Source organism: Aristolochia californica, unplaced genomic scaffold (genome assembly GCF_029961685.1).
Source record: "Aristolochia californica isolate CCGP_79_NKW_82.1479 unplaced genomic scaffold, dmAriCali1.0.hap1 SCAF_5, whole genome shotgun sequence".
NCBI lineage: Eukaryota > Viridiplantae > Streptophyta > Magnoliopsida > Piperales > Aristolochiaceae > Aristolochia > Aristolochia californica.
Window position 1 is genome coordinate 1,131,112 of NW_027182214.1, and position 24,622 is coordinate 1,155,733.

The following is a 24,622-nucleotide window of genomic DNA, read 5'->3' on the forward strand; positions in this document are numbered from 1 at the left end:
CAGGAGAACGACGAGCTGCCAGAGACGACGGTCGGAGAGGGCCGCTGGAGGAGTTTCGATTTCAAAAAAAAAAAAAAATCAGGTTGGAAATCCCGATTTCGGGAGCTTCGTCAGCGTTGAGGTATTTTTCAGGAAGTTATATTATTTTTTTATTATTATTAAAAAAAAAAGTATGGTTGGTGGTCGTGGTCGTGGTTGTCGCGGGCAGCACCCGAATGAGGAAGCTCCATACCGTGGCCGTAATCTTCAGAATGTGGTGATTGTAGACTTACAACAACAAGTTACGGAGTTGACTCAACGTTTGGCAGCACAGGATTTTGGTGATCGTGAGATGGGAAGTCACGATTCCGATACTAGCTTTGAAAATCCATATCGCAATCAAGCTCGATTTGGGGAGCATTGCGGTCAGGGGGACCGACCTATAGACCTCGGTTTTAGAGTGATGTTACCCGAGTTTTTTGGTACGTTACAGGCCGAGGGATTCATCGACTGATTGCTGGAGATAGAACGTATCTTTGAGTATAAGGAAGTCCCCTATAATGTCAAGGTGAAATTGGTTGCCATCAAACTCAAGGGCAGAGCATCTGCATGGTGGGAACAGTTGAGGCGATCACGAGGCCGGCAGGGCAAGGCCAAAATCACTGATTGGGAGAAAATGAAGAAGAAGATGAAGGGTCTATTCCTTCCTTTCGGCTACACTCAAACCTTGTTTCAGCGACTTCATTTGTTGCAGCAAGGCTCGAGATCAGTGGATGATTACACAGAGGAGTTCTATCAGTTGATCGCCCGGAATGACTTATCTGAGATAGAAGAGCAGATGGTGGCACGATATTTGGGGGGGTTACGACAACCCCTACAGGATGTCCTCAGTCTTCACTCGCTGTGGACCGTTTCGGAAGCATACCAGCATGCATTGACTATGGAAAAACAGTAGAACAGAAGGCCAATGGTCAGAAGCGATCCCAGTAGCCGACCAGTTTGCCCTCAGGAATCTCGTCCTGCCCAACAGCCTCCCCAAGGTCCTTCTAACTCACATATTCGATGTTTTCGTTGTGGTGAGTCGGGACATAAAGCTACTGAGTGTAGGAAACATGCTAGTCAGAAGGGCAAAAATCTTCTGATTGAGGAAGATGTTGTAGATGAGCCTGAGGAACTTGGTGAACCTGTGTATGATGATGCTGAGGATGGAGAGGTATTGTACGGTGATGGCCATGAGACTCTAGTTGTTTGTAAGAGTCTGTTGACTCCCAAGGGGGATTCAGGGGATGATTGGTTGCGAACCAATGTGTTTCACACGACCAGCACAGTCGCAGATAAAGTCTGCAAGATGATCATTGACAGTAGCAGTTGTGAGAATGTCGTTTCTGAAGAGGTTGTCAAAAAATTGCAATTGCAGACAAATCTTCATCCCAAACCGTACAAATTGATGTGGCTGACTAAAGACAGTGAGGTAGCAGTAAATAGACGATGCCTCGTTTTATTTTTCATCGGCATGAAATATTTTGATAATGCTTGGTGCGATGTGGTATCTATGGATGCTTATCATGTATTATTAGGCCACCCTTGACAGTATGATCGCAGCGTTATTCATGACGGGCGGAAGAATACCTATTCCCTTAGCATCAAAGGGAAGAAGATTGTGTTAGCCCCTCGCCAGGAGGGCCCCACTCCTACCCCGATAGACGACCCCTCTAACCTACTTTCCATGTCCAGGTTTCTTGTAGAGATAGAGAAGGAAGATGTCGTCTATGCTCTACTTCCTTGTGGGAAGAGTATCACAGACATGCCTCTTGCTTTACCAGCCGAGGTGCATTAGCTCCTAGCAGAGTTTTCTGACTTGATGTCAGAGGACCTTTCTTCTGGATTGCCGCCTATGAGGGATATTCAGCATCAGATTGACCTTGTGCCGGGGTCCAGTTTGCCAAATCGGCCAGCGTATCACCTCAGCCCCAAGGAGTCCGAAGAGTTGCAGCGACAGGTGATAGAGTTGTTGGATAGGGGTTACATCCGTGAGAGTATGAGCCCATGTGCAGTTCCTGCCCTACTAGTGCCGAAGAAGGATGGCTCGTGGCGTATGTGTGTTATACCCGAGCAATCAGCAGGATTACAGTGAAGTACAAATTTCCCATTCCTCGCCTGGATGATATGTTAGACCAGTTGTCCGGTTCTAAGGTTTTCTCCAAAATTGACTTTAAGAGCGGATACCACCAGATCAGAATAAGGCCTGGAGGTGAGTGGAAGACAGCGTTTAAGACGCAACATGGGTTGTATGAGTGGATGGTCATGCCATTTGGGCTGTCCAATGCACCCAACACCTTTATGAGGTTTATGCATCAGATTCTACGACCATTTATGGGGAGATTCGTGGTCATGTACTTTGATGATATCCTCATTTATAGTCCGACGTGGGCATCCCATTTTGATCACCTCCGTGCTGTTTTTGAGATGTTGTGGACGGAGCGCCTGTTTGTGGCTCGACTGAAGTGTTCTTTCTTCACTACCCCTGTAACTTTTCTTGGGTTTGTTGTGTCTACTGATGGTGTTCATGCAGATCAGTCGAAGATAGATGCGGTCCTGGAGTGGCCCACGCCAAAGACCTTGCACGATGTCCGCAGTTTTCACGGCTTGGCGTCCTTCTACCGTCGGTTCATTCGACACTTCAGCACTCTGATTGCTCCTCTCACAGAGTGCCTCAAGGAACGTGAGTTCCGGTAGTCCGAGAAGGCGGAGGCTAGTTTTCAACTGGTCAAACAACAAATGACAGAGGCCCCAGTTTTGGCACTTCCTGATTTTGAGAAGGTGTTTGAGGTTAACTGTGATGCATCTGGGGTTGGCATTAGTAGTGTTTTGAGTCAGGAGGGGCGGCCCATCATTTTTTTCAGTGAGAAGCTATCCGGTTCCAAGAAGAATTATTCCACATATGATCTGGAGTTTTATACCATAGTTCAATCCCTGAAGCATTGGCGTCACTAGCTCGTCCAGAAGGAGTTCATTCTATTCACTGATCATGAAGCCTTGAAGTACATCAATGACCAACACAAACTGAGCCACCGACATGCCAAGTGGGCGGCATACTTACAGGAGTTCACATTTGCACTGAGACACCAAGCAGGGAATCTGAATCAAGTCGCAGATGCCTTGAGCCGTCATACATTACTCCTCACCACCATGAGCGCCAGAGTTGCAGGCTTTCTCTGCTATGTATGTTGCAGATCCTTCATTCGGGAGGATACTTCGCGAGGTAACTGAGGGTCACCGCCATGATTTTCTTTTGCATCATGGTTATTTGTTTCGTGGATTATAGTTGTGCATTCCGGAGTGTTCACTATGGCAGTTGATTATTAGTGAACTTCATAACGAGGGTCACTTTGGGCGAGATAAGACATTGACTTTGATATCTTCTCGCTATTACTGGCCCAAACTGCCTAGTGACGTGGTTCATTATGTGGAGCGTTGTTATGTGTGCTAGTGGTCCAAGGGAGTTCTCACTAATGCGGGCCTGTACACCCCGTTACCAGTACCTGAAGCCCCGTGGATTGATGTCAGTATGGACTTCGTGTTGGGCTTACCTCGTACCCAGCTGACCGTGGATTCTATTTTGGTTGTGGTCGACAGGTTTTCCAAAATGGCCCATTTTGTTGTTTGCCGGAAAACAATGGATGCCGCCAGGATCGCCCATCTTTACTTCCGGGAGATTGTGCGTTTACATGGCGTTCCTCGCTCCATTACTTCTGATCGTGACACCAAGTTTTTGAGTCATTTCTGGAGGAGCTTATGGGAGAAACTGGGGACGAAGTTGAACTTTAGCAGCGCCTACCACCCTCAGACGGATGGTCAAACTGAGGTGGTGAACCGGAGTTTGGGCAACCTTTTGAGAAGTTTGGTAGGTACTAAACCGAAACAATGGGATTTGGCATTACCTCGGGCAAAATTTGCATATAACAGATCGAAACACAAAACCACCGGTATGAGCCCATTTGAGGTTGTCTATGGTCAGAATCCCTCTGGGTGCTTGACTTGGCCCCTATTCCACGTGTGGGTCGTCTGAGTCCCCAGGCAGATGAGATGGCAGCGTCTCTTCGAGATGTCCATGCGCAGGTGAAGCAAGCCATTCACGAGAGTAATGCCAAGTACAAGTTTTAGACAGACTGTCGCCGTCGTCAGGTACTTTTCGACGTTGGTGATTTTGTTTGGGCAGTTTTAACTCGTGATCGTTTTCCTATTGGAGAGTATACTAAGCTTAAGGCGCGGAATATTGGCCCATGTGAGGTCCTGCAAAAGATCAATGATAATGCCTATAGACTGCGCCTCCCCAGTCATTTGCGGACTTCTGATGTCTTTAATGTCAAACACTTGAGTCCTTGTTTTCTAGATTCCGATGTTGCTATTGTGAACTCGAGGACGAGTTCTTTCGAACCTGAGGCGACTGATGCAGGAGAAGCGTGAGGCGGGTAAGTAATCGGATCCGTCTTTCTGAACCCGGTTTGGGTTTGTTGCTTTGAGCTGTAGCCCGGGCTTGTCGGGGGCTTTGCCTTTTGGATGTTAAAACCAATTTTGTGTACAGGGGATGGATAATTGATGTGTATGAAATTGAACAGAAACAGGAGGATTTTCTCTCTGTTTAGGGCGACCTATTGCCAAATTTTCCCACAGATTACCGGTGGAATTGCCGGCAGGATGATCACTATCCTGTGTCCGGCGTCAGTTTTCCTAAGTGATTTCTCATAGTGATAGTGATAGTGATAGTGATTTCTTATAGTGAGAGACAAAAAAGAGTCCTTAGCCAAATCACCATCAACTTTCCACAATTCGTATGGCCTTTAGCTAACCACGATGAACTTTCAACTCGGTTGCATTGCTGGACATACGACGTAGTTTCACCTCAACATCACCTAGACTTTCCTGTAAGAGCATATGCTCCCATCAAAGCAATTCTAGGTATCTTAAGTTCTCATTGTGAAAATGTAATTTGTCTTTTTGTTTGGTCTTCTTAGGTGGTGGAAGAAAATGGATTTTCAGCGAAACTACCTTTCATTAGAGATAAAGAGTGATGGAGTGCTGCTAATGGATACTAGAAGTGTTTTTTGAGCCACAGAATGCATGGGGAGAAAGTTCATGAGCAAGATCATTGCCTTGATTTCTATAATTGACGACATCTATGACGTGTATGGGACATTAGAGGAACTGCAACTGTTCAACGATGCGATTGAAAGGTTTCTGTTCATCTTCCTTAAGTAATAGCTTTCAGTTCATTTGATTTGGTAACAAATGACTTGCTCAGGTGGGAAAAAGAGGTTTCAGATCAGCTCCCAGAGTACACGAAATATCCTTATCTTGTGCTTTTAGACACCATCAAACAGACTCTGATGATGAGCTTGCACCAGAAGGAAACTCCTTTGACACCTTTTACATAAAAGAAGAAGTAATAAACTTAAGCTCACCCATCGTTCAATTATCATGGAAATTTCGACTTTGTTTCAAGGATCACCTTAGCTTCTTCTCAAAGGAAGAAACACGCACCAAGTTAAGAGAAATGGTGGCCAGCGCATGGAAGGACCTCAATCTAGGGTATTGCAATTCAACAACTTAGTCCATTGGTTCCACTTGAAAGAGTCGTTAACCATGCAGCAGAAATTGACATTCTTTAAGAGGTAAAGCTGCCAGAGCTAATAAGGTATCAAATCTCGAAATCTTTCAAGAATTGAAAATCTCATCATATGACTCAAAATGATTTGCTTGAAATTATGATGATTGATTGATTGATTGATTGATTTGATGTATAAATTTAAGATGATAATTTTGAGAAATTTTTTGAACTAGAAAACACACTACCAGACCTTGTAATGGGAGCAACATTCAAATCTAAAAGCACAACCACATACTTCCCCTTCATAATACTGAGACCGGTTGAGAGGAGGAAGCTACCCGTCTGTCACTTCGCTAATCAATTTCAAGACCATTTTCCTTTCTTTCTTCCACCTCAAGGCCATTCATTTGCATGGGACCATATGCTTCATAGTAGTTATCTCAAGAACACCAAGACGCGTCCTGGGAGACCATTTCTTCGTGCTCTTTCTGTGGAATTCATTATACACAGTGACGTCGATGTTTTTACCTGAGCGACCTTACCAAGCTTATGAAATGTAACACAGCAAGTCCACTGATCGTGGATTGAGGGACAAACGAAGCTTCGTTCGTTGACGCTTTCTGGGTGCAGTAGGCAAGTCAACAAACAAGGCAGCCGAGGAAAAGAGAAGGTGCCAGAAACATGAAGCTCAAATTGCCAAGTAATCCATCGCCTATATAAAGGCTATTGTATCTGTGTCTTGGTCAGGCTCTTCTGTAAAAGCTCATCCAAAGAGGGAAGAAATTAATCAAGGAATACCAGGTGGTTGTGCTCCTAACTGCGATATGGCTTCCCAAAACAACGCCCATCGGATCGATCCTGAAAAACTTACGCGGAGGTCTGAGCATCTGAGGATCGAAGTGGGTCAACTTCAGAGGATTTTAGATACTCCTGTGGAGGCAAAACAATGGGATAGGTGCTTCTTACCCAGAGTACCTTCCTATCTTGTCGAACGGAACGAGAATTTGTATAGGCCAAAGCTGGTCTCAATTGGTCCATATCATCACAACCAGGCATACTTGAAGCCAATGGAAGAGTATAAGGTTAGAGCTCTACGCAAGTTCCTTGGAAATTCAGGGAAAACTCTGGATGACTTGAAGAGGGCTTTGAAGCATGATGTGAATAAGCTAATGGATTCATACAAGGACTTAGATGCACAAGGGTGGGATGAACGTAAGCTCCTGGAGCTGATGATACTTGATGGCTGCTTCATACTAGAGTTTTTCAGGACGTTTGCCTTTCGTAAGAGCGGTGGTTACAGTGATCCAGTGTTTGGCATCTATAGATCCTTTACCAGCTTTAACGCTATTTTCATGGACATCTTAATGTTGGAAAATCAGGTACCTTTCTATGTGCTGGAGAAATTGCTAGCTGTTGAAAACTTGATCACAGTTAATGCGGTGAGTCTCTCCTTTCAAACAAAACTGGGTGTCTTATGATTTCATTGAAATTTGTTTCTGATATTTTGTTCGATCTACCAAATAGGTTGAGTTCCTGGATAAATGTTTTGGCGATCTTCTTTCCAAGGCACATGAACTATACAGAGGAGACAATCCTATACATCTATTGGACTTGGTCTGCACCAAAATTATTGGAAGACGTGTACTGTCTACTCCAAAACTTCCAAATTTTGAAATAGTGGAAGTTAAAAGTGCAAGCACATACAAGAAAGCCGGGATTGTGTTCAAAAGAAGCCAAACCAAAAGCATTGCAGCTGGAATTAAACTAGAGAATAGAGTCCTTGAGCTCCCAGTTATTGCACTTCGTATGGATGAGGCTACGCGTGCAAATCTCTTAGTTTACGAAAATCTTCAGAGTCTAGGGAGTCTAGAAATCCACTCGTTTTTTTCTTTAATGAGTGGTCTTCTGCAAACAGTAGAAGATGTTCGATTACTTGGAATAGATTCATTGACTGAAGCTGAGAGAATCCTTAACTCACTCAAGTATATGCGAGATTATATTCCAATCTCCATAGATGCAGAAAGTGATATCGTTCCCATTGTTCAGCAGCTAAATGAGTATCACAGAGACAGCACAAAGAAATGGAAGAGACGCTTCCAGGAGTGGAGTGACAACCTCAACAAAACCTACTTCAATAACCCTTGGACGGTCATCTCATTGATTGGGGCTATGCTTTTCTTAGCATTTACCTTCTGTCAAACTGTCTTTTCAGCCCTCTCCTATTACAGTCCTCACTGCTGATTGCATTTTGCTTTTCAATATCTTCAATAGTGACAATCGTAATGAAGCGTGTTGTATTTTGTACTTTTCAAGTTCATAAATATACTAATCCTACATTTTGAATGAGAATATTACAGGAAACAAGGTGTTTCTAGAATATTTTGAAAAATGGATTCAGATCCATACTTGGATTTTAACCCATTTGAACGAAGAAAAGCAAAAAAGGATATGCATCCCACTTACTGAAAGTTTCATAATTAAACAAGGAGTCAAACCCTCCATTAGATCCGATCGCATAAGCAAAGTGGATTCGAATCCAATGACTAAAAGAAACTTGTAAAGAAAGGAAATATTTGAAACCAATTGATAGGATGTGAACCGACAAGCAAGTAGAGAAAGAAAAAATAATGCAAACCTGAGTTAGAGAAAGTTTTGGAATTGAAGTTGATATGAGCCTTGTATGGAATATGCACACAATAGGTGTTGAACCCATGGGAGAAAAAAAAAAAACAACAAGGATATGAACCCTAGTTACAAAAACTTTTGGAATTAAAAGTAGATTAGAACCCTGTAAGAAGAATCCGATGGAGTCGAACCCATGGGTGGATTCGATTACCAAATCAAAGCATTAGAAAGAATGTATTTGAATCATTGACATTGGATTCAAAGCCATACAACAGAAATTCAACTTTTTAGAATGTTAGAGATAGATTCAGAAGGTTATACATGTTAAACTCGAGTCAAACTTTAAAATATGGTTGCCCCACATGAATTTCTAAGTTCCCAAGTGTTCCTAAGTGATTTCTCATAGTGATAGTGATAGTGATTTCTTATAGTGAGAGACAAAAAAGAGCCCTTAGCCAAATCGCCATCAACTTTCCACAATTTGTATGGCCTTTAGCTAACCACGATGAACTTTCAACTCTCTTGCTTTTGCTGGACATACGACGTAGTTTCACCTCGACATCACCTAGACTTTACTGTAAGGGCATATGCTCCCATCAAAGCAATTCTAGGTATCTTAATTTCTCATTGTGAAAATGTAATTTGTCTTTTTGTTTAGTCTTCTTAGGTGGTGGAAGAATATGGATGTTCCAGCGAAACTACCTTTCATTAGAGATAAGAGTGGAGTGCTACAATTGGATACTGGAAGTGTTTTTTGAGCCCCAGGATGCCATGGGGTGAAAGTTCATGAGACAGTAGAGGAACTGCAACGGTTCACTGATACGATTGAAAGGTTTCTCGTTGTGAATTTCTTTCATCTTCTTTAATTAGTAGCTTCCTGTTCATTTGATTTGGTAACAAATGACTTGCTCAGGTGGGAAAAAGAGGCTTCGAATCCTGCTCCCAGGAGGAAGCTCTTTCTTCCTTATAGTCCCATGCTGAAGTAGTGAATTCTCCCCTTGGGTAGGGATGGACTTCCGAAGCCTTAAAAAGAACTTGACTCGGAAATCTGGCATGACGCAAATAGTTTAATGATAATAGGAGTGTTGATATGTGTAGTAATTGGTAGAAACCAAAGAAAACGATTTGGAAATTTATACGACTCATGGCCGGCAAAGGAGTTTCTGAAACTGATCAGTGAGCACAGTGACAGAAACGAAGCTTCCTTCCTTTACACGGTCTCGGTGAAATCAAAGAATTTGGCACTGTGCGTAGACAATTAAAGGGGAAGAAGCAGCAGGCATGGAAGTTGAAACAGGTCCTGCCTAAGATCAGGAGCTTGTTTAAAAGGAGGAGACTCATGTTGCTGCTGCCTCCAGAGATCTAAGAAGCCTCCTTGATGCCGTATGGCTTCACAAAACGCCCATCAGATCAATCCTAAAAACCCTACGAGGAGAACCGAGCACGTGAAGATCGAAGTGGGTCAACTCCAGAGGGTTTTAGATACCCCGGTGGAAGCAAAACAATGGGACAGATGCTCCATTTACAGGGTACCTCCCCGTGTTCAGGAACAGAACGAGAAGATGTATAGGACACAGATGGTCTCGATAGGTCCATATCATCACGGCCAGCCTCACTTGAAGCCAATGGAAGAACACAAGGTTAGAGCTCTCCGCCAGTTCCTCGAAAGATCAGGGAAAACCATGGATGACTTGAAGCAGGCCTTAAGGGATGATACGAGTAGCCTGATGGATTCATACGAAGACTTGGATGCAGAATGGTTAGACAAAGATAAATTCCTGGAGCTGATGATACTTGATGCCTGCTTCATACTGGAGTTCGTCAGGTCTGGTTCCTCAAGTAATTCGAGTGGATACAGTGAGAGTGATCCTGTGTTTGGCATCTACAGATCCTCCCGCTTTAAAAACTTGTATTTAGACATCCTAAAGTTGGAAAACCAGATACCCTTTTTGGTGCTGGAGAAACTGCTAACCATTGAAAACTTAATCACAACTCATGCGGTGAGTCTCTTTCAAAACAGAACTGGAAATCTTATGATTTTATCTAATTTTGCTTCTGATATCTCTCATTCTAACAACTAGGTTGAGCAATTTGACATATTCCTTGGTGATGATCTTCCGAAGGCGCATGAACTATACCAAGGATATAAGCCGATGCATTTACTGGATTGCGCCAGAACTAAGATGATTGGAAGACTGTCCATTCGAAAGCTTCCAAAGTTTTGTAGATTGGATACTAGAAGTGCAAGCATATACAAGAAAGCAGGGATCGTGTTCAAACAAAACAAAACCCACACCGTTTCTGCAATTAAACTACAGAATAACGTCGTTGAGCTTGCGATTAAGCCAGTTTCTCTCCAAAGAACTATTCGAGCAAATCTTCAGGTTTATGAAACTCTTCACTGTCTGGGGAATCTAGAAATCCATTCCTATTTTCGTTTCATGGGTGATCTTATCCGATCAGCAGAAGATGCTCGATTACTAGGATTAATAGATTCCATCACTGATGAGGGGAGTACTGGGATCCTGAATTTACTCGAGTTTATACCAGACGGGATTGGGTTCTTCGTCGACGAAGAAAGTGATCTTTTGGCCGTGGTAGAGCAACTGAATAAGTATCACAAAGAGAGCACAGAGAAATGGAAGAGACGATTCAGGGAGTGGCGTTTGAACTTGAAGGAAACGTATTTTAAGAGCCCTTGGACTGTCCTCTCATTGTTCGGGGCTCTTCTCCTCTTAACACTCACCATCTTCCAAACTGTCCTTTCAGCCCTTTCCTATTACAATCCTTCCCAGTGATTTAATGCTTAGTTATTATATTGAGTGGGTACTTAAGATTGGTGTGTCTATCTGTTGTTTCTTTAGCAAAACAACTTGTCTAACATAGATTTGTGTTTGTTACCAGAGAAGAGATCTCTTATAAAACTTTGGTTAATCATTTTGGATAACATTTACATAGTATAAAAGCAAGAACTTGTACTTGAGCCTCTTAGAAGAAAAAATCTTGTGCTTCTTTCTTCAAACAGATCTTACATTACAAAACCATTTTTCTGTTGGATGATTCAAAATCATTTTTTTGTCTAATGATAAACCTTTATAAATTTGATTCACTTCCTCCATTAAGTAATCACTTAATGGCATCTTCTATGTTCATCAAGGCATCTTTGCTGCTGCTCCACCAAACTACCAATTTCAATGAATCCTTGAGGGACTGATGAAAAACAAACAGAAAACCAGTTCATGCAGTTGTTTTTTTTCCTTTTTCCTTGGGACAAAATAAAGAAAGAAAAGAACTTGAAGAAACTATTGGAACCCTTCACCTTACCTTACAGTACATGACAATGCATTACTGTCTGGAAGCAGACAAAAGTACAGGCAGATTCACAATAAGCTTTAATAAATTATAGAACAAAATGGCAACCTGAGGCAGCTTACAATTAAATAATAGCCCACTGAAAAATCACAAAAAAAACAAAAAAAGGAATTAAAGCAAAGAGAAGACCAGGCCTTGAAACAAACGAGTAACACAGAGATCAAAAAAATAATGTTACAGATGAGCAAGGCTTGATTCAGGCAGACGAAGTTGAGTTTTGTCTTTTGAGATCTTTGCAAAAGGGAGAGGTAGGCATAGAGGACGATGGAGTTTCATGAGGGAGGGCTATGTCTGTAGCTGGGGGAGAAGAAGACATAGAAACAGGTTGAGATTCCAGAGCTGAATGACTTGAAGAGGCACCAGAATTTGAAGCAGGGGAAGGAATTTCTACACCAGGTGGAGTGGTAGGTACAATGGGACGAACATCTACAACAACCGGAGACATTGGGATGGGATAAACTTCAGACACCTCTTCGTGGCCTTCATCCACGTACACGACATCTTGCATGGTGAGCTGGTGATACTCCACTATCTCTCGAAGAAAACGATTCTCGCGTGCATAGATGGAGTTCTCATTTGCTAGCCGAGACTTCTCAGCCAAAAGTGTCTCAAGTTGGAGGCGTATCTGATAGATAGCATATAGCCAGAAAATTTAAAAGATGATAGCAACACTATCAGTCTTAGATTCTCTGTTTTCCATCAATATGCTAAATTCATGCTAGGATTCTTCAAAAAACAATTTGAGACATATAACAGCAACTTCACTATGTGAACAAGTATTTCATGAAGTAGAAAGAAACAAATAATACCAAATCATCATCCTCAGGAGTGTCTCCCTTCTCATGACTCTCACGAAGGATCCTATTCTCCTCCTCCAGTTGTGCACATCGCTCTTTTGCAAAAGCCAGGTCAGCTTTGATTGTTTTCAACTCGCGCAAAAGTAGTTTGGCTTTTGCAGCCATAGCCATTGCAACCTGCAAGACAAAGTGACAGTGGTAGAGAAATCTCATTAAGAGAAATCGAACTAGGCTAAAAGAATAAAGTATGTAAACAGCATATATGCAACAAACTTCTACAGAACGTCCAGAATAAAAAGGACAATTTTTCGACAAAAGGATTCAAATGCCTATGACCATAAGCTCCTCAACTTCCTTGCTTCAGCAGAGCATTTTCATCTCTTCCCTTCAAAGCCTGCCTTCTGTACTCGCTCTCACTCAGAATGAATTAGACCAGCAGAAACTAATGCCTGTCAAGGCACCTACGCACACATGAAATGATTCTAACCGAGCAACATCACTTATCTAAGAGTATATAAAAGAGGGTTGAAGAAAGAAAACAAGCCGCAGCTTTCACTTTTTCCCAGGCATGATAGTTTCTTGTAAATAACTACCAATTTCACATCAGAGGAACCAGCTCAAAGTTATTAAGCAGCATTATGAACACTTTCTTGCTTCCTTGTCATGTTTTCTTTTTCATCAAATATGTCCACCTATCATAGAGTTAGAAGTTGGTATAAAGATAACCCAATGACTGCCCGTTAGATTAAAATATCACTTTGTAAGCCAATAGAATATACAGATGACTCCTCATATCCAGGACAGTTCTAAAGGAATCGACAGCATACCCCTGTCAATTTCAGCACTTACCAAAGTGAATAGGCCTCTTCTAGGCATATACTAAAGTGACAAACCAAACAATATTTCTAAGGTTAATGTCCAATTCCAAGCCAAATAGGCCAAGTCCCTAGGCACTAGTGTCAACCATGCAAAGGAAACAATAATCTGTTAAAAAGAAAACAGCCACTGCAAAGCAAGCAAGGAAAGATCTAATATTCACTATGGAATCCAGTGCTACACATTTGCCACCTTACGTCGCGAGATGCCTTGAGTTGAGTTTCCTGGTCTGCTTGCATCACCATCTGTGGCTGACGTTGACCGGATAAGTCAGTGGCCTGACGGTGTTGCAAGTTATCAAGGAAATCAGCTGCTCCTTTTTTGCGCATCTGCAATTTCCGTGTCTCTGAGATGATGTCAGCAGTCCTATTTTCCACAATTGTGAGACCCTCCTGAGATTGGACAACAATTTGTGAGTTAAAAACGGTCCAATAAAGAGCTTTGACAAACAACTGATAAAGAGGAGTACTATTGTAGCATCATTACTAAAACTATAGAGAGGTAGATCCCCCATTGATCCTGAGCAACTTAGGAAAAATTGAGTGCTAATCCCAATCTAGACCATGGGATCTACTATTCTAGGTCAAAAACTCTTCTGATTAATGATCTGCAGCCTGATCAGAATTTGTTAGACTTTTAGAATTTTTCAGATTTTTCTAAAGTTTTTTGAAAGGTGCTTTTCTAAAATACCCTTGAGCAAAATACATCAAACTCTTACATAAATAAGAGAATATAAATCATAAAAGACAGATTAATGACTAAAATGCAGTTCATATAGAGTTATAGAGGCTATGACTACAGACAACTGCTTATATTGGGAAGAGCAAGCAAAAGACTTTTGTTCTTCAGATATGCAGACTTCTTCAAGAAACATGATTCTGGACATCAGCCTCTTGTTTATATTAAAAATACTACTATCTTAAGCTTTCACCTCTCACAGCGGACAACTCAGGATTTTCTCTTTTTCTGCATAATGAACACAGACATAATACACCCATGAGAAATCCTAGACACCTATGAAACTTGCAACCAAGAGAAGAGGACCAACAGCAAGGGAGTGGAGACATGGCTCAGTCTATAGATTCGCATGTCCATAGTTATACATCCATGTGTATAAATACATACATACATACATACATCATAAATACATAATATATATATATATATATATACACACACATACATTGAGAATTAACCTAAGTCCATCTCAGTTACGTGCAGACTGACCAAAAACTTATTTTTTCTTATTTTAAGTTTTCTAATAAATGCATTCATAATTTGATGCTAATTTTTAGATTTTTTTTTTTATTATTATTTTGAATGATAAAGTAGAGACAATGGCATTCTAATAAATATAATGAAATAAATAATACATTCTTGTAAATAGTGTGACTTTTCTAAAACAAAAAAAAGGGTGTAGCTCAGGTTAGTTGGTCTTGAATTCAGTCTCCCTTCCCTATATAAATATATATACATATGTGAATAAATCAATGAGGTAACTACGTCCGGTCGAACCAATGTTTGATTGCTAGTTGACCCGGATGACGTTAATTGTAAAATAAAAATAAGAAAGAGATTTAAGATTGAGGGAAGCTTCTTCCCCCAATCTAGATACGAGGAGGGGGGAGGCCACACCACTTCCCCTTTCTGCAACAGTGGAGCCTTGTCCTATCTACATTTTCTCTAACGAGGGAGGGATCCCACACTCTCCCACCATTAGATGACAACAGAGAATGTATATCATCACTCCTCCCTCGATTGGTAAAGCTAGAAAATTTTGTAAGGGGGATCAGACCATAGATAGGAGAAAGGGGGTGGTCACTGCATAGTGGAGCAGGTAAGAAACTTTTTTGAATGGATGAGAGCACCTATATTAAAGGAGGGCAAAATAACTGGAAATCCAAAAATTCATGGGCAACACCTCTACGTCCCTCTCCTCCTCTAGTGCTAACAAGGACTCCTCCCCAGCAGTAAAGAAACAAAGGGGAGAGAGGATCAACTCTCGGATGGGAAAAAGTTCACGCACAAAAGCTAACGCGGGCTCACTAGGCCGGGTCAACCTGTTCAACACTTGAACTGGAAAACCCAGCCTAGACAACAAAGTTTTGACCAACATCGACTCTTATGCAATGCTGGCCCAGACGGGGAAGGTTCGATTGAACCATGTTCCATAGACCACTCTAGTGTGTGTGTGTGTGTGTGTGTGTGTGAAACAAAGAAAAATAAAGAAAAATGAGATACCTACAAGAGACAACGTATTAAAATCCTCAATTATCTCCCTCTTTTTTTTTTTTTTTTTTCATTTGAATATTTCAATTAATTTTTTTTTCATTTGAATATTTCAATTATCTCCCTCTTGCAAACACTTTAAAAGCATTACTTTTCTATCTTACATTCCCAGCATGAATTTTCATTACCAAACTACACTTGTACTTCTAAAAAATCTCAAAGAAACTGCTACATTCCTCTTAAAAACTTTTTGATACATTGAAGCCATTGCCCTGTAATAATCACTTCCACAGAAGAGCTTTGAAATCTCAATTTGATCTAGAGATCTCCTAACCTAAGATTTGAGCTTAGTTTTTTGGAAGGTAGCATTAGAAAAATATCTGAAGTCTTCCTATAATGCATTAATCAGATTTTTTGTTGCAATGTACAAACAAAAAACATTTCAAAAAAAAAAATCACTTTTCACGTAACTTAGCAGAAGAATCTTAAATTTGGAAAGTTCACTCAACAGCACTAGTTAGTGAAAAAGATTGTAATAACCTTAAAGGAATAAATATTACTTCAAACTGGAAAAAGATACTATACTGGATTGAAATGATGGATCCCCCTGTTGATTTGGAAATTCAAACCTCATATAATTCTATGAAACAGCATAATTATTCTGAAACAATTTACTCAGATTGCAAAAGAAAAATGAAAATCACGAACTACCAAAACAACATTCATAGAAGTTCAAAGTTTTCAAAATCAAAAAATTATTTTACCCTACAAAAAACAATGATTATTAGTTTTAAATCAAACCAAAATACAACCCATAACTCAATATTCATTGAAGTTGCTCAAGTGTAGAATAACCTTACAAACAAATTCTTTTCCAATATTCAGAAATATTATTTATTTGTTATATTTGAAAAAAAAAAGGATATAAAGAGAAAAACTTGAGCACACTGTATTCAAATAAAATATTGAGTTTGGAAAAAGAAGTTGGCCATAATGAATTTCCATAAGACATCCTTTCTCCCTATTTTCACATAGAGAACTGATTGTAAGTTTGATAAACAAGACATTGTTTCCAGTTCAGTAGCTTTTCAAGATGCAAACAAGAGAAACTCTCAGCTCTTTGTAAGAAGTTCAAAGAAGTTTACCTCCAAAGCATTTCCAATGGTGCCACCAATGTAATTGAGAGAAGATGTGATTGCTTCTAGACCTTTTTGAAGTTTTGGACTTTCCAACTTTTGACTTCCCTCAGGTGATCGATATGACTCATCATACTATAAACAGGAAATAACACATTAAAATGCTATTTCATTGTTTCACGAGTAATTTATGATGGTAACAGAATTAATGCAGGCTAAAATTTAAAGTTTAGTACCAGAATTGTTGTTATTAGCTTCCAGGCTCCCTACTGAGTATGCATCTAGATTTGAAGTTTAGGTAACATGACTATGGTTGAACAGGACACATTATTCACTGCCATCTAACAAACCCACCTAATAGCTACCAAGATTGGTGGCATTCACTTTAGTTAAATGGGCTTCAAGTTGTTTTGAACCAAACCACAAGCTTTTTATTTTAATTTATTTTTTTCTAACAAAAACACTTAAGAGAAGTTATGACAGAAATTTTACATTTGTCACATACTTTAAACTATATGCACACATGGACTATGTCCACATCTAGGGTTTCCAGGACTATAAAAATTATATCTCGTTTAATTAGTCCCTGTAATGTCCTAAGATATGTTCTTTTTCTATAGGATGGCTATATCACTGAATGAATGATTTTAAGTTTCCTTTATTTATTTTTTTGAGAAATAAGTTTCCTTGATATTAATAAATGATTTAAGAAGCATTGATACTAAAGGATATTTCGCCACCTCTAATATTTTCACTCTAGCAGAAGCAAATATGATGCAATGTTGTAGAAAAAACTTTAAACTTGCTAATCAAACTAAGCTGGAAATATTTTTCAGATGGAGTTAGTTAAAACTCCAGATTTTAGAAAATAAGGAACAGCACGTGTTTATCAGATAAACCAGAGCTACCAGTCATTTCTGTTGAAACCAATAGAATCTCTGCACCCATGAGCATTAAAACTTAAGAAAACAAAAATTAAGGGCACAAGGCATCCTATTTTTGTTTCTTATTTTTTTTTTTTAAAAGGTTTCTTATCTTTCATTGCTAGACTACTAAAAACAGAATCTTTCATCACCTATCATTATTTCTTTTGTCAGCCTCTCTAACTTCTGATTAGTCCCTACTTCTTAAGCTGTAGCTTGATATGGTTGGATGCAGAATCAACAACTATGATAATCCACCTGAATACCATGTTTTAGACCATATGATTTGCCATATAATTTTAGATACGTTTTTTTATCTTTTCCATTAATTTTATGTTATATAAATGTCTGAATACATACAACATGAGAATTCATTTTTTTTTTACATCTATTTTTCTATTAATACATTGATCAGGTCTTGACTTTTGCATCAGTCAAGACTTGCTTTGAATGTTCAAAATCTAATAAAATTTATTTCCATTTTTTCAACTCATGGGGTGCAACCAATACACAGAGAGATCTGTGTATATCATGTTTTTACACTTCTTATACTCCTATAGTTTTTGTAAAATATTATATTTACAAATTTTATTTAAACAAGATAACTAAATAAAGTACCCCAATAATGTGTTCAAAGACGTACTCTTTATCAATAACCCAAGTATTCAGAATCCACAAGTGGTCCAGAATATGCTTCCACGCCCATGGAAACTACAACTATACATTTTCTTTCACTTATAAACTGCTAAATTCTGGGGCATCAAAAGACCAGTATGCTCACCTAACCAAATTTTCCATTCTTACATAATATTTCCAAAATATAACATCCAATCCATCAATTCGATGGCTTATATACATTACACCAACTACTAAAAGGTTGGCAAACACAAAGAAAGTGTCCCAAGTTGGACAATGTGCAAATCAGAGGACAAAAATGAATGTAATTCGTACTTTATAAAAATAATAAGTAAAAAACTTTAATGTGATCTGAATAGCTGGAGAAATTTGAGGCAAATTGTGAATCCTAACCTGACTAGCGGTAGGTGTCTCAGGTGTCTGAGATCTTGCAGGTCTGTTATGGGCTTCAAATTGCTTGGCTACATTATCATCGTCAAGAATCGATTTGGCCTTTCTAGCCAAAACACCCCAGAATCCATACTTTGACTCGTTCAGGCTTCTCATTGATGTATACTCATATGTTGTAGAGTTATCCTACAACCAAAATTTCATACCAACAAATCAGTAAGGAAAAGGACAATTCAACCCATCATCTTTTTCTAAAGATAAGTTTTTATTTTCAGAAATAATACAATGTCACATCAAGTCAAACTTCAAGTGAATAAACTTTCTCAAGGATTATTCATGAAGTCCAAAGCATATCATCAAACGACCCATAACATTTTCACAGAATTGGGTAGCTGGTAATTAACAAAAAAAGCAATTATAAACACAATAAAGCCTACTCTTAAAAATTATTAATAATAAATTCAGACCGTTTATAAAAGCCAAACTTTTGATTCACATTCATGACCATTACAGATTGATCCACTGATACTTTGTTGTAGCATTCAGACGATTGAAAATAAGAAACGAACCTGTCTGGACGGCAATGACCTCTGGTGACCGGAGTCCCTGTACGCAGACTCCCCATAAGCCGACGAGAGCGATGAATCCCGTCGCGCGGAGGAAGCCCTAATGGCCTGTGCGGCAAGCGAGGAAGGCGCGGAATCGTCGTGATTCGAGCGGCACTCCTCCGAGGACGAGACCGAGAACGTGGACGCCCTCGAGAAGGGCTGCTTCCTCCGGTACGCCATCCGCAAACCCGATCCAAAAGAGGAGGAGCCCACGACCCAGAGGAGGAAGAAGAAAAAAAGGCCTAGAAAGGGAAGGAGGGAGGAAGAAATGGAAATAATGGCAGAGTTTCTTCTTTGGCCAACTATTTTTTTCCAATATATAGGGGCGGACCCCCCTGAAATGCAAATTCAAATCGCCTCAAATTCCGATCAAATGGGCACGTAGGGATCGATGCAGATTGCAGATTCCAGAGCGCCATTTTTTGTTCTTTTGATGGCGTTGACGACGCCGTGCTGTGCTGCCCTCCCCGTTCGCTGCTCGCTCGATTGGTTGAGAAAATCTGAACCGTTGATTGAGTAGGTCCTATCTTAATCGCCAGATAGAATGTAATCAGAAGTAATTAACATACCCTTGTTGTTAACTTGTGAGTTAGCCTCATGATTTTTTCATCATATAAAAATAAATATTTATATATATTTTTTTACAATAAATAAATGCCCATTTTTATCATCCAACGAAAATAAAATGATAAAAAATTTAATTTTCATAGATTTTATTGCATCCCTTCATTCTCAAATTGTTTTTTTATCCTTTTTAATATTTTTAAAATAATAGATATTTTAGTAAAAAAATTATCTCAGGCAAAATTGATAATTAATTTAATTTATTTTTATTTTTTATTTTATTTTTAAATGGTTATGACTTCAAGGGCATGTAGAGAGGGTTTTTTTTTGCATGAAAATTATAATTTTATTCTAAAATAATTTCAATGCAACAATAAAAATTAATCCAAATTCCACAAGGCTTCAATTTTTTTTTTTTGCCAATTAATTTTTTTTATAATAATGAATAATCAATTTGGTCCCACAACTTTCACATCCATCAACTAAAGTTTAACCTAAATCAGGTCCCATCTAGCATTATTGGGAAGACTTGGTCAAAAGCAAATTTTGGGACTTTTTTTTCAAAGAAGAAGGATTTTTATATTTTATGATTATTTTATGATAAATAAAAATAAACCATTTCTTATGATAATTTCCATTCACCAGGGTTGTCAATATTAAGTTGTGAGTCTTTTTAGGTTAAGAGTTTTGGGCTTGGGTGAGCCTAGCCCATTGGTGCCCAAATATAAGCTTAACCAAACAAACTTTAGTAAATTAAGTTAAAAATAGTTTTTAATTAATTAAATTTACCAAAAGATGTTTTTATTTAAAAGGTAGTTTTAATAAATCATAGAATTTTTAACAGTACTTGACAAAAGTGCAATGAAATAAAACAATGCCAAATACAACCGAAATAAAAAATTTAAAGGAGTTCAGAGTATACTCTGAGGATGCTCACTTGATCTAAAAAAGCTATCAACTCCATTTATATGATCAGATGAATTTCATTTATCATTATCTTTTATATGATAAAAAAGAATATCATTTACCATTTCTTGTGATTGGAAGAGACTAATTATTAGACTAATGGTAAAATCAAGTTAGTTTCTATTATTTTGATATTAAAAAATGGTAGTTTGAAAGTATGTTACTAACAGTGTTATTAGTGTATTTTAGACACGTCTTCTAACATAAATGTTATGTTCAAGACAAAAGAATGACCAATTAAGTTGCCTAGTCAACTCGAAGGAAAAACTCATTGAAGTTTATCGATGTAAATAAAAACTTACATAAAGTTGAACCTTGAAGATTTGAAGATCTAGAATCAAGTCATTCATAAATATCTCAAGAACTCGAGCCATATAAGAGGACAATTAACCAAACTTCAATCCCAAGGTGCATAAGAGCATTGGAGCTTTAGGGCATGAAGTTTTCTAAAACCAAGATTAAACGACGTGTACACATAATTTAATCTTGATTTCTTTATGTTTAGAACTCAAATTAGTACTTTAGCATAAAACATGATCGATCATCCAACATGGGTTTGATTAATCAGCCAAAATGCAAACTAGAAAAAATTATAAACCATGATCAATCATACAGAATGTTATTAGATGGGGTTTTAAAGCATGATTGAGCATCCTCTATTTCATGATCGATCATATAGAATCTACATAACTAGTTCTATAAAACATGAATTATCAATCAAAATGGGTTGATCAATTAATGGATTACTTAAAAGGTTGAAAGCTCGTTGATTGATGCCCTAATCCATCAACAAGCTTGGAGGAACTTACAAAGTATAACTGTTATACATGGTTGATTAATCGTACATTTCCAGCGATCAATTAACACTTTTGTAGCTTTTTAGAAACAAATAAAAAATAATTAGTTTGGCTAGGAAAGTTATAAATAGGCCCCCAAGCATGTAGGAAATCATAAAGTGACCAATGATTCTTGGGTGGTGACTACCATTAAGGAACATCAAGAACAAACAATCATTGTCTCCTTGTGGTGTGTGCTTGTTAATTATTTATCATATTTAATTTTTACACACTAAGTGCCCTTCCAATTTATCATAGATCAATTCATCCCCTTTTTCTTCAATGTAAAGCTTTTTATATATTTTCTAATGTTATGCCACCTTTATAGGCTTCATCAAAGATTTGTTCCCCCCTTGTGGGGGAAATCTTGTGAAATATCCACAACAAGGGAAGGCTAGCTCCACTTATTCCCCACCCAAAGGGATACATAGGAGGTGGGAGGTATTTCTTCCATTAGTTGACAAAGGAAGGGTAGCAGTGGTGGAGCCCATTTTCCCAGCCATTGGTCGACAATAAGGGAGATTCAACCACCTCTCTCTTCCCTCCTGTGGAGATTAGGGGTAGGGGGACCTTCCAGAAGATGCGGCCGTGTTTGGAACAAAAAACAATAGAGAGAAAAGAAAAGGAAGAATAAAGAAAGAGACAGAAAATAAAAGAGGTTTATTTTTTCTTGTTTGGATGCTCATAAAAAAAATAAGAGAGAAAATAAAAGAGAAATATAGTTTGTTTTGTTTGGATACATGTGAAAAATGAAAAAAGAAAAGAAAATTACTAATAGTTTAAATTTTTATGATTAAGATTTCCTCTCAAGTTTTTATTTTTTTTCTTTTTTTCCTAAATTTCATCATTTTGTGAGAGAAATTTATCAACTAAAAAAGAAAGTCATTGTCTCTCTTATTTATTTATTTTTTTGTCTAAATGATTCTTTGTTGCCAGACAACAGAAAATAACTTTCTCTCCCTTTTTTTGTTCTTTTCTGCGGGTTCCAAACAAGCCCTGAATTCTTTCTCCTTCCTTATTTCTTCTTATGCAAGAAGCTGAATTAATTCTGGCCTGTTGTACAACATGCAGAAAGATCGTCCCCAATGTATTTATTGATTCTTGACTGATCTTTTGAAAAGCCAATGGCTCAATTACTACTGCTGCAGTGCACCCTAGAAGAAGAAAGACTAAGAGGTGGGCAAGTGGAGCAAATGGCCTCTAGGGTCTTCTTCCTCATCGATTGCATTCGAGGGTGCTGCTTACAGTTTTTTTTTTTTTTTTCAGTGTAAGGGGGAGTTCCAGAAACGGTCCCGAGCTACCAAGCTGGTCCACCACCTTCCACCACTGCTGCTGCAATGGCTGTCATTCTGCAGTGGAATGATTTTCAACTCAGCAACACCTCCATGAATGGTTGCTGCATATGGTCTTACACTGTAAAATGTTCTTGCAGTCCCTTCTCTGGCTTTTCTTGTTACCAGAATAGAAAACTAGTATTACTGAAAGAAAGAAATGAGAATTTGCATGAGACTGCTCAGAATCTAAGAACTTGTTCATTTTGATGTTTGGGGCTGTCTCTTTTGTCAGGTTGCCTTCTGTATTTTCTCACTACATTGTGTATACACAGATGGCTTTTCTAAATTTTTTACTTCTTTACTTTGTACTGATCAAAATATAATGCATTCAACATTTTTTTCTCCTTTGTCAAATAAATCATGAATCTGGTGGCATGTTCTTTTTTGGGAGAAATTTTCATTCTATTCCTCTACCCTATTTATGATATCCTAGTTAACCTTAGATTCGTTCTCTAACTAGTCTTCTTCCTTGCTAGGTATTTAGTCGTCTCGAGTACTTTCGCCTCAAATATGGCATCTTGTTAATCTTCCTCTTAAGACTATTATTGGTTGTAAGGTGTTCAAGATTAAGACGAAATCAAATGGATCTATTGATAGGTATAAAATAAATATTTTTTTGTAAAAGGTTATACTCAATAGAAAAAAAAATAGAATAAAATTGATTATGAAGAAACTTTTGTGCTTGTAGCTTGATTGACTTTTGTTCAGAGTCTTATTAGTCAGTATATCTCTTATATGGATGTGATGAATGCATTTTTAAATGGTAATCTTGTTGAAAAAGTGATACAAAGTGAGGTATGCTTAGACAAAATGAAAAAGAAAACAATCAAGATGAATCAAGGGGATGCGCTAACCTTAAAAACCCATCAAATTTTATTGATTAGTGAAATTTGAAATCGAGTCATTTAAGAACTTATTGAGTTGTTCCCACATAGATTGGGCACATAAGATTGTTAATATACATTACTTACGCATATAATTGTGAAACCAACCTAATGGAGAGGTATTATGTGTGCATATGTGTAAGCAAGTAACCCTTGCAAGCATTTGGTCAAGCTTTGTTTAGGAAAAACCTCCCCTTATCTCAATTTTTTAAGAAAAATTGTTACTGACTAAGGATTTGTTGCTGATAAGCCCTTGGTAAATCTAGGCTTGAGTGTCTAGTTGGTTGCTGAAATCCCCTTAAGGGTCTAGGTTGGTGAGTTTAATTTGTATCTAACATCCCTTTCTTCATCTAGGCAAGAGTGCCTAGTTTGCTTTTGAAAATCCTAATTGTGGGTCTAAGATAGCGAGCCTATTATCCTATAATTGTGAACAGTTGTCTAAATTGGTTCTTATGGTCAACTGAATGGTATAAGTCTCTATATCGTTAGTATTGTAAGTAAACATTTTATAGCTATTTGGTGTAGATGTAATTTGACAATTGAATGTACTAAATTAGCTTTGACATATAAACGCCTTGTGAGTGGATTAACAATCCAATATTGGATTGTGAACCGCTATAAAAATTAAAATGTCCCTTGTATGATGCATATTTCTTTGTGTATTTCGTATAAGATCTTGGTCTTGTATAAAATTGCAAATACGTCAATCCATTAAAGCAAAATAACTGAAGGAAAATAAAAAATAAAATTTAAATATTATTAAAACCTATTCACCCTCCTTCCCTCTAGGTTTTTACCCTTTGAGACCTCTCTCTCACCCTATAACATTGTCTCTCAAGTTCCTCCATTTATTCTCTAA

General features: G+C 38.4%; 3 protein-coding genes across 3 annotated transcripts; 2 read left to right on the plus strand and 1 right to left on the minus strand.

Moving 5' to 3' along the window:
- Window positions 1–6,411: 6,411 nt before the first annotated feature.
- On the plus strand, window positions 6,412–7,828 carry LOC137966288 (UPF0481 protein At3g47200-like). The gene is made up of 2 exons (XM_068812870.1): window positions 6,412–7,026; window positions 7,112–7,828. Exons 1-2 carry the CDS (start codon window positions 6,412–6,414, stop codon window positions 7,826–7,828), a joined length of 1,332 nt encoding a protein of 443 aa, XP_068668971.1.
- Window positions 7,829–9,597: 1,769 nt separating this feature from the next.
- LOC137966289 (UPF0481 protein At3g47200-like) lies at window positions 9,598–11,010 on the plus strand. Its single transcript, XM_068812871.1, has 2 exons — window positions 9,598–10,212; window positions 10,294–11,010. The coding sequence occupies exons 1-2, from the start codon at window positions 9,598–9,600 to the stop codon at window positions 11,008–11,010; spliced, it is 1,332 nt and encodes a 443-aa protein (XP_068668972.1).
- Window positions 11,011–11,591: 581 nt separating this feature from the next.
- LOC137966179 (uncharacterized) lies at window positions 11,592–19,453 on the minus strand. Its single transcript, XM_068812724.1, has 6 exons — window positions 19,141–19,453; window positions 18,575–18,757; window positions 16,632–16,757; window positions 13,455–13,649; window positions 12,394–12,558; window positions 11,592–12,209 (listed from the first exon to the last, which is right to left on the minus strand). The coding sequence occupies exons 1-6, from the start codon at window positions 19,357–19,359 to the stop codon at window positions 11,781–11,783; spliced, it is 1,317 nt and encodes a 438-aa protein (XP_068668825.1). The 5' UTR covers window positions 19,360–19,453; the 3' UTR covers window positions 11,592–11,780.
- Between the last annotated feature and the right edge of the window lie 5,169 nt (window positions 19,454–24,622).

What these genes read in the sequence shown, in the direction of transcription:
- LOC137966288 (XM_068812870.1), top strand. Translation starts at nt 6,412, where the DNA reads ATGGCTTCCCAAAACAACGCCCATCGGATCGATCCTGAAAAACTTACG. An exon ending in ACTTGATCACAGTTAATGCG is followed by an intron (nt 7,027 to 7,111) that starts GTGAGTCTCTCC and finishes TCTACCAAATAG; the next exon opens with GTTGAGTTCCTGGATAAATG.
- LOC137966289 (XM_068812871.1), top strand. Translation starts at nt 9,598, where the DNA reads ATGGCTTCACAAAACGCCCATCAGATCAATCCTAAAAACCCTACGAGG. An exon ending in ACTTAATCACAACTCATGCG is followed by an intron (nt 10,213 to 10,293) that starts GTGAGTCTCTTT and finishes TCTAACAACTAG; the next exon opens with GTTGAGCAATTTGACATATT.
- LOC137966179 (XM_068812724.1), bottom strand. Translation starts at nt 19,359, where the DNA reads ATGGCGTACCGGAGGAAGCAGCCCTTCTCGAGGGCGTCCACGTTCTCG. An exon ending in AGACACCTACCGCTAGTCAG is followed by an intron (nt 16,758 to 18,574) that starts GTTAGGATTCAC and finishes TCCTGTTTATAG; the next exon opens with TATGATGAGTCATATCGATC. An exon ending in CCATTGGAAATGCTTTGGAG is followed by an intron (nt 13,650 to 16,631) that starts GTAAACTTCTTT and finishes GTCCAATCTCAG; the next exon opens with GAGGGTCTCACAATTGTGGA.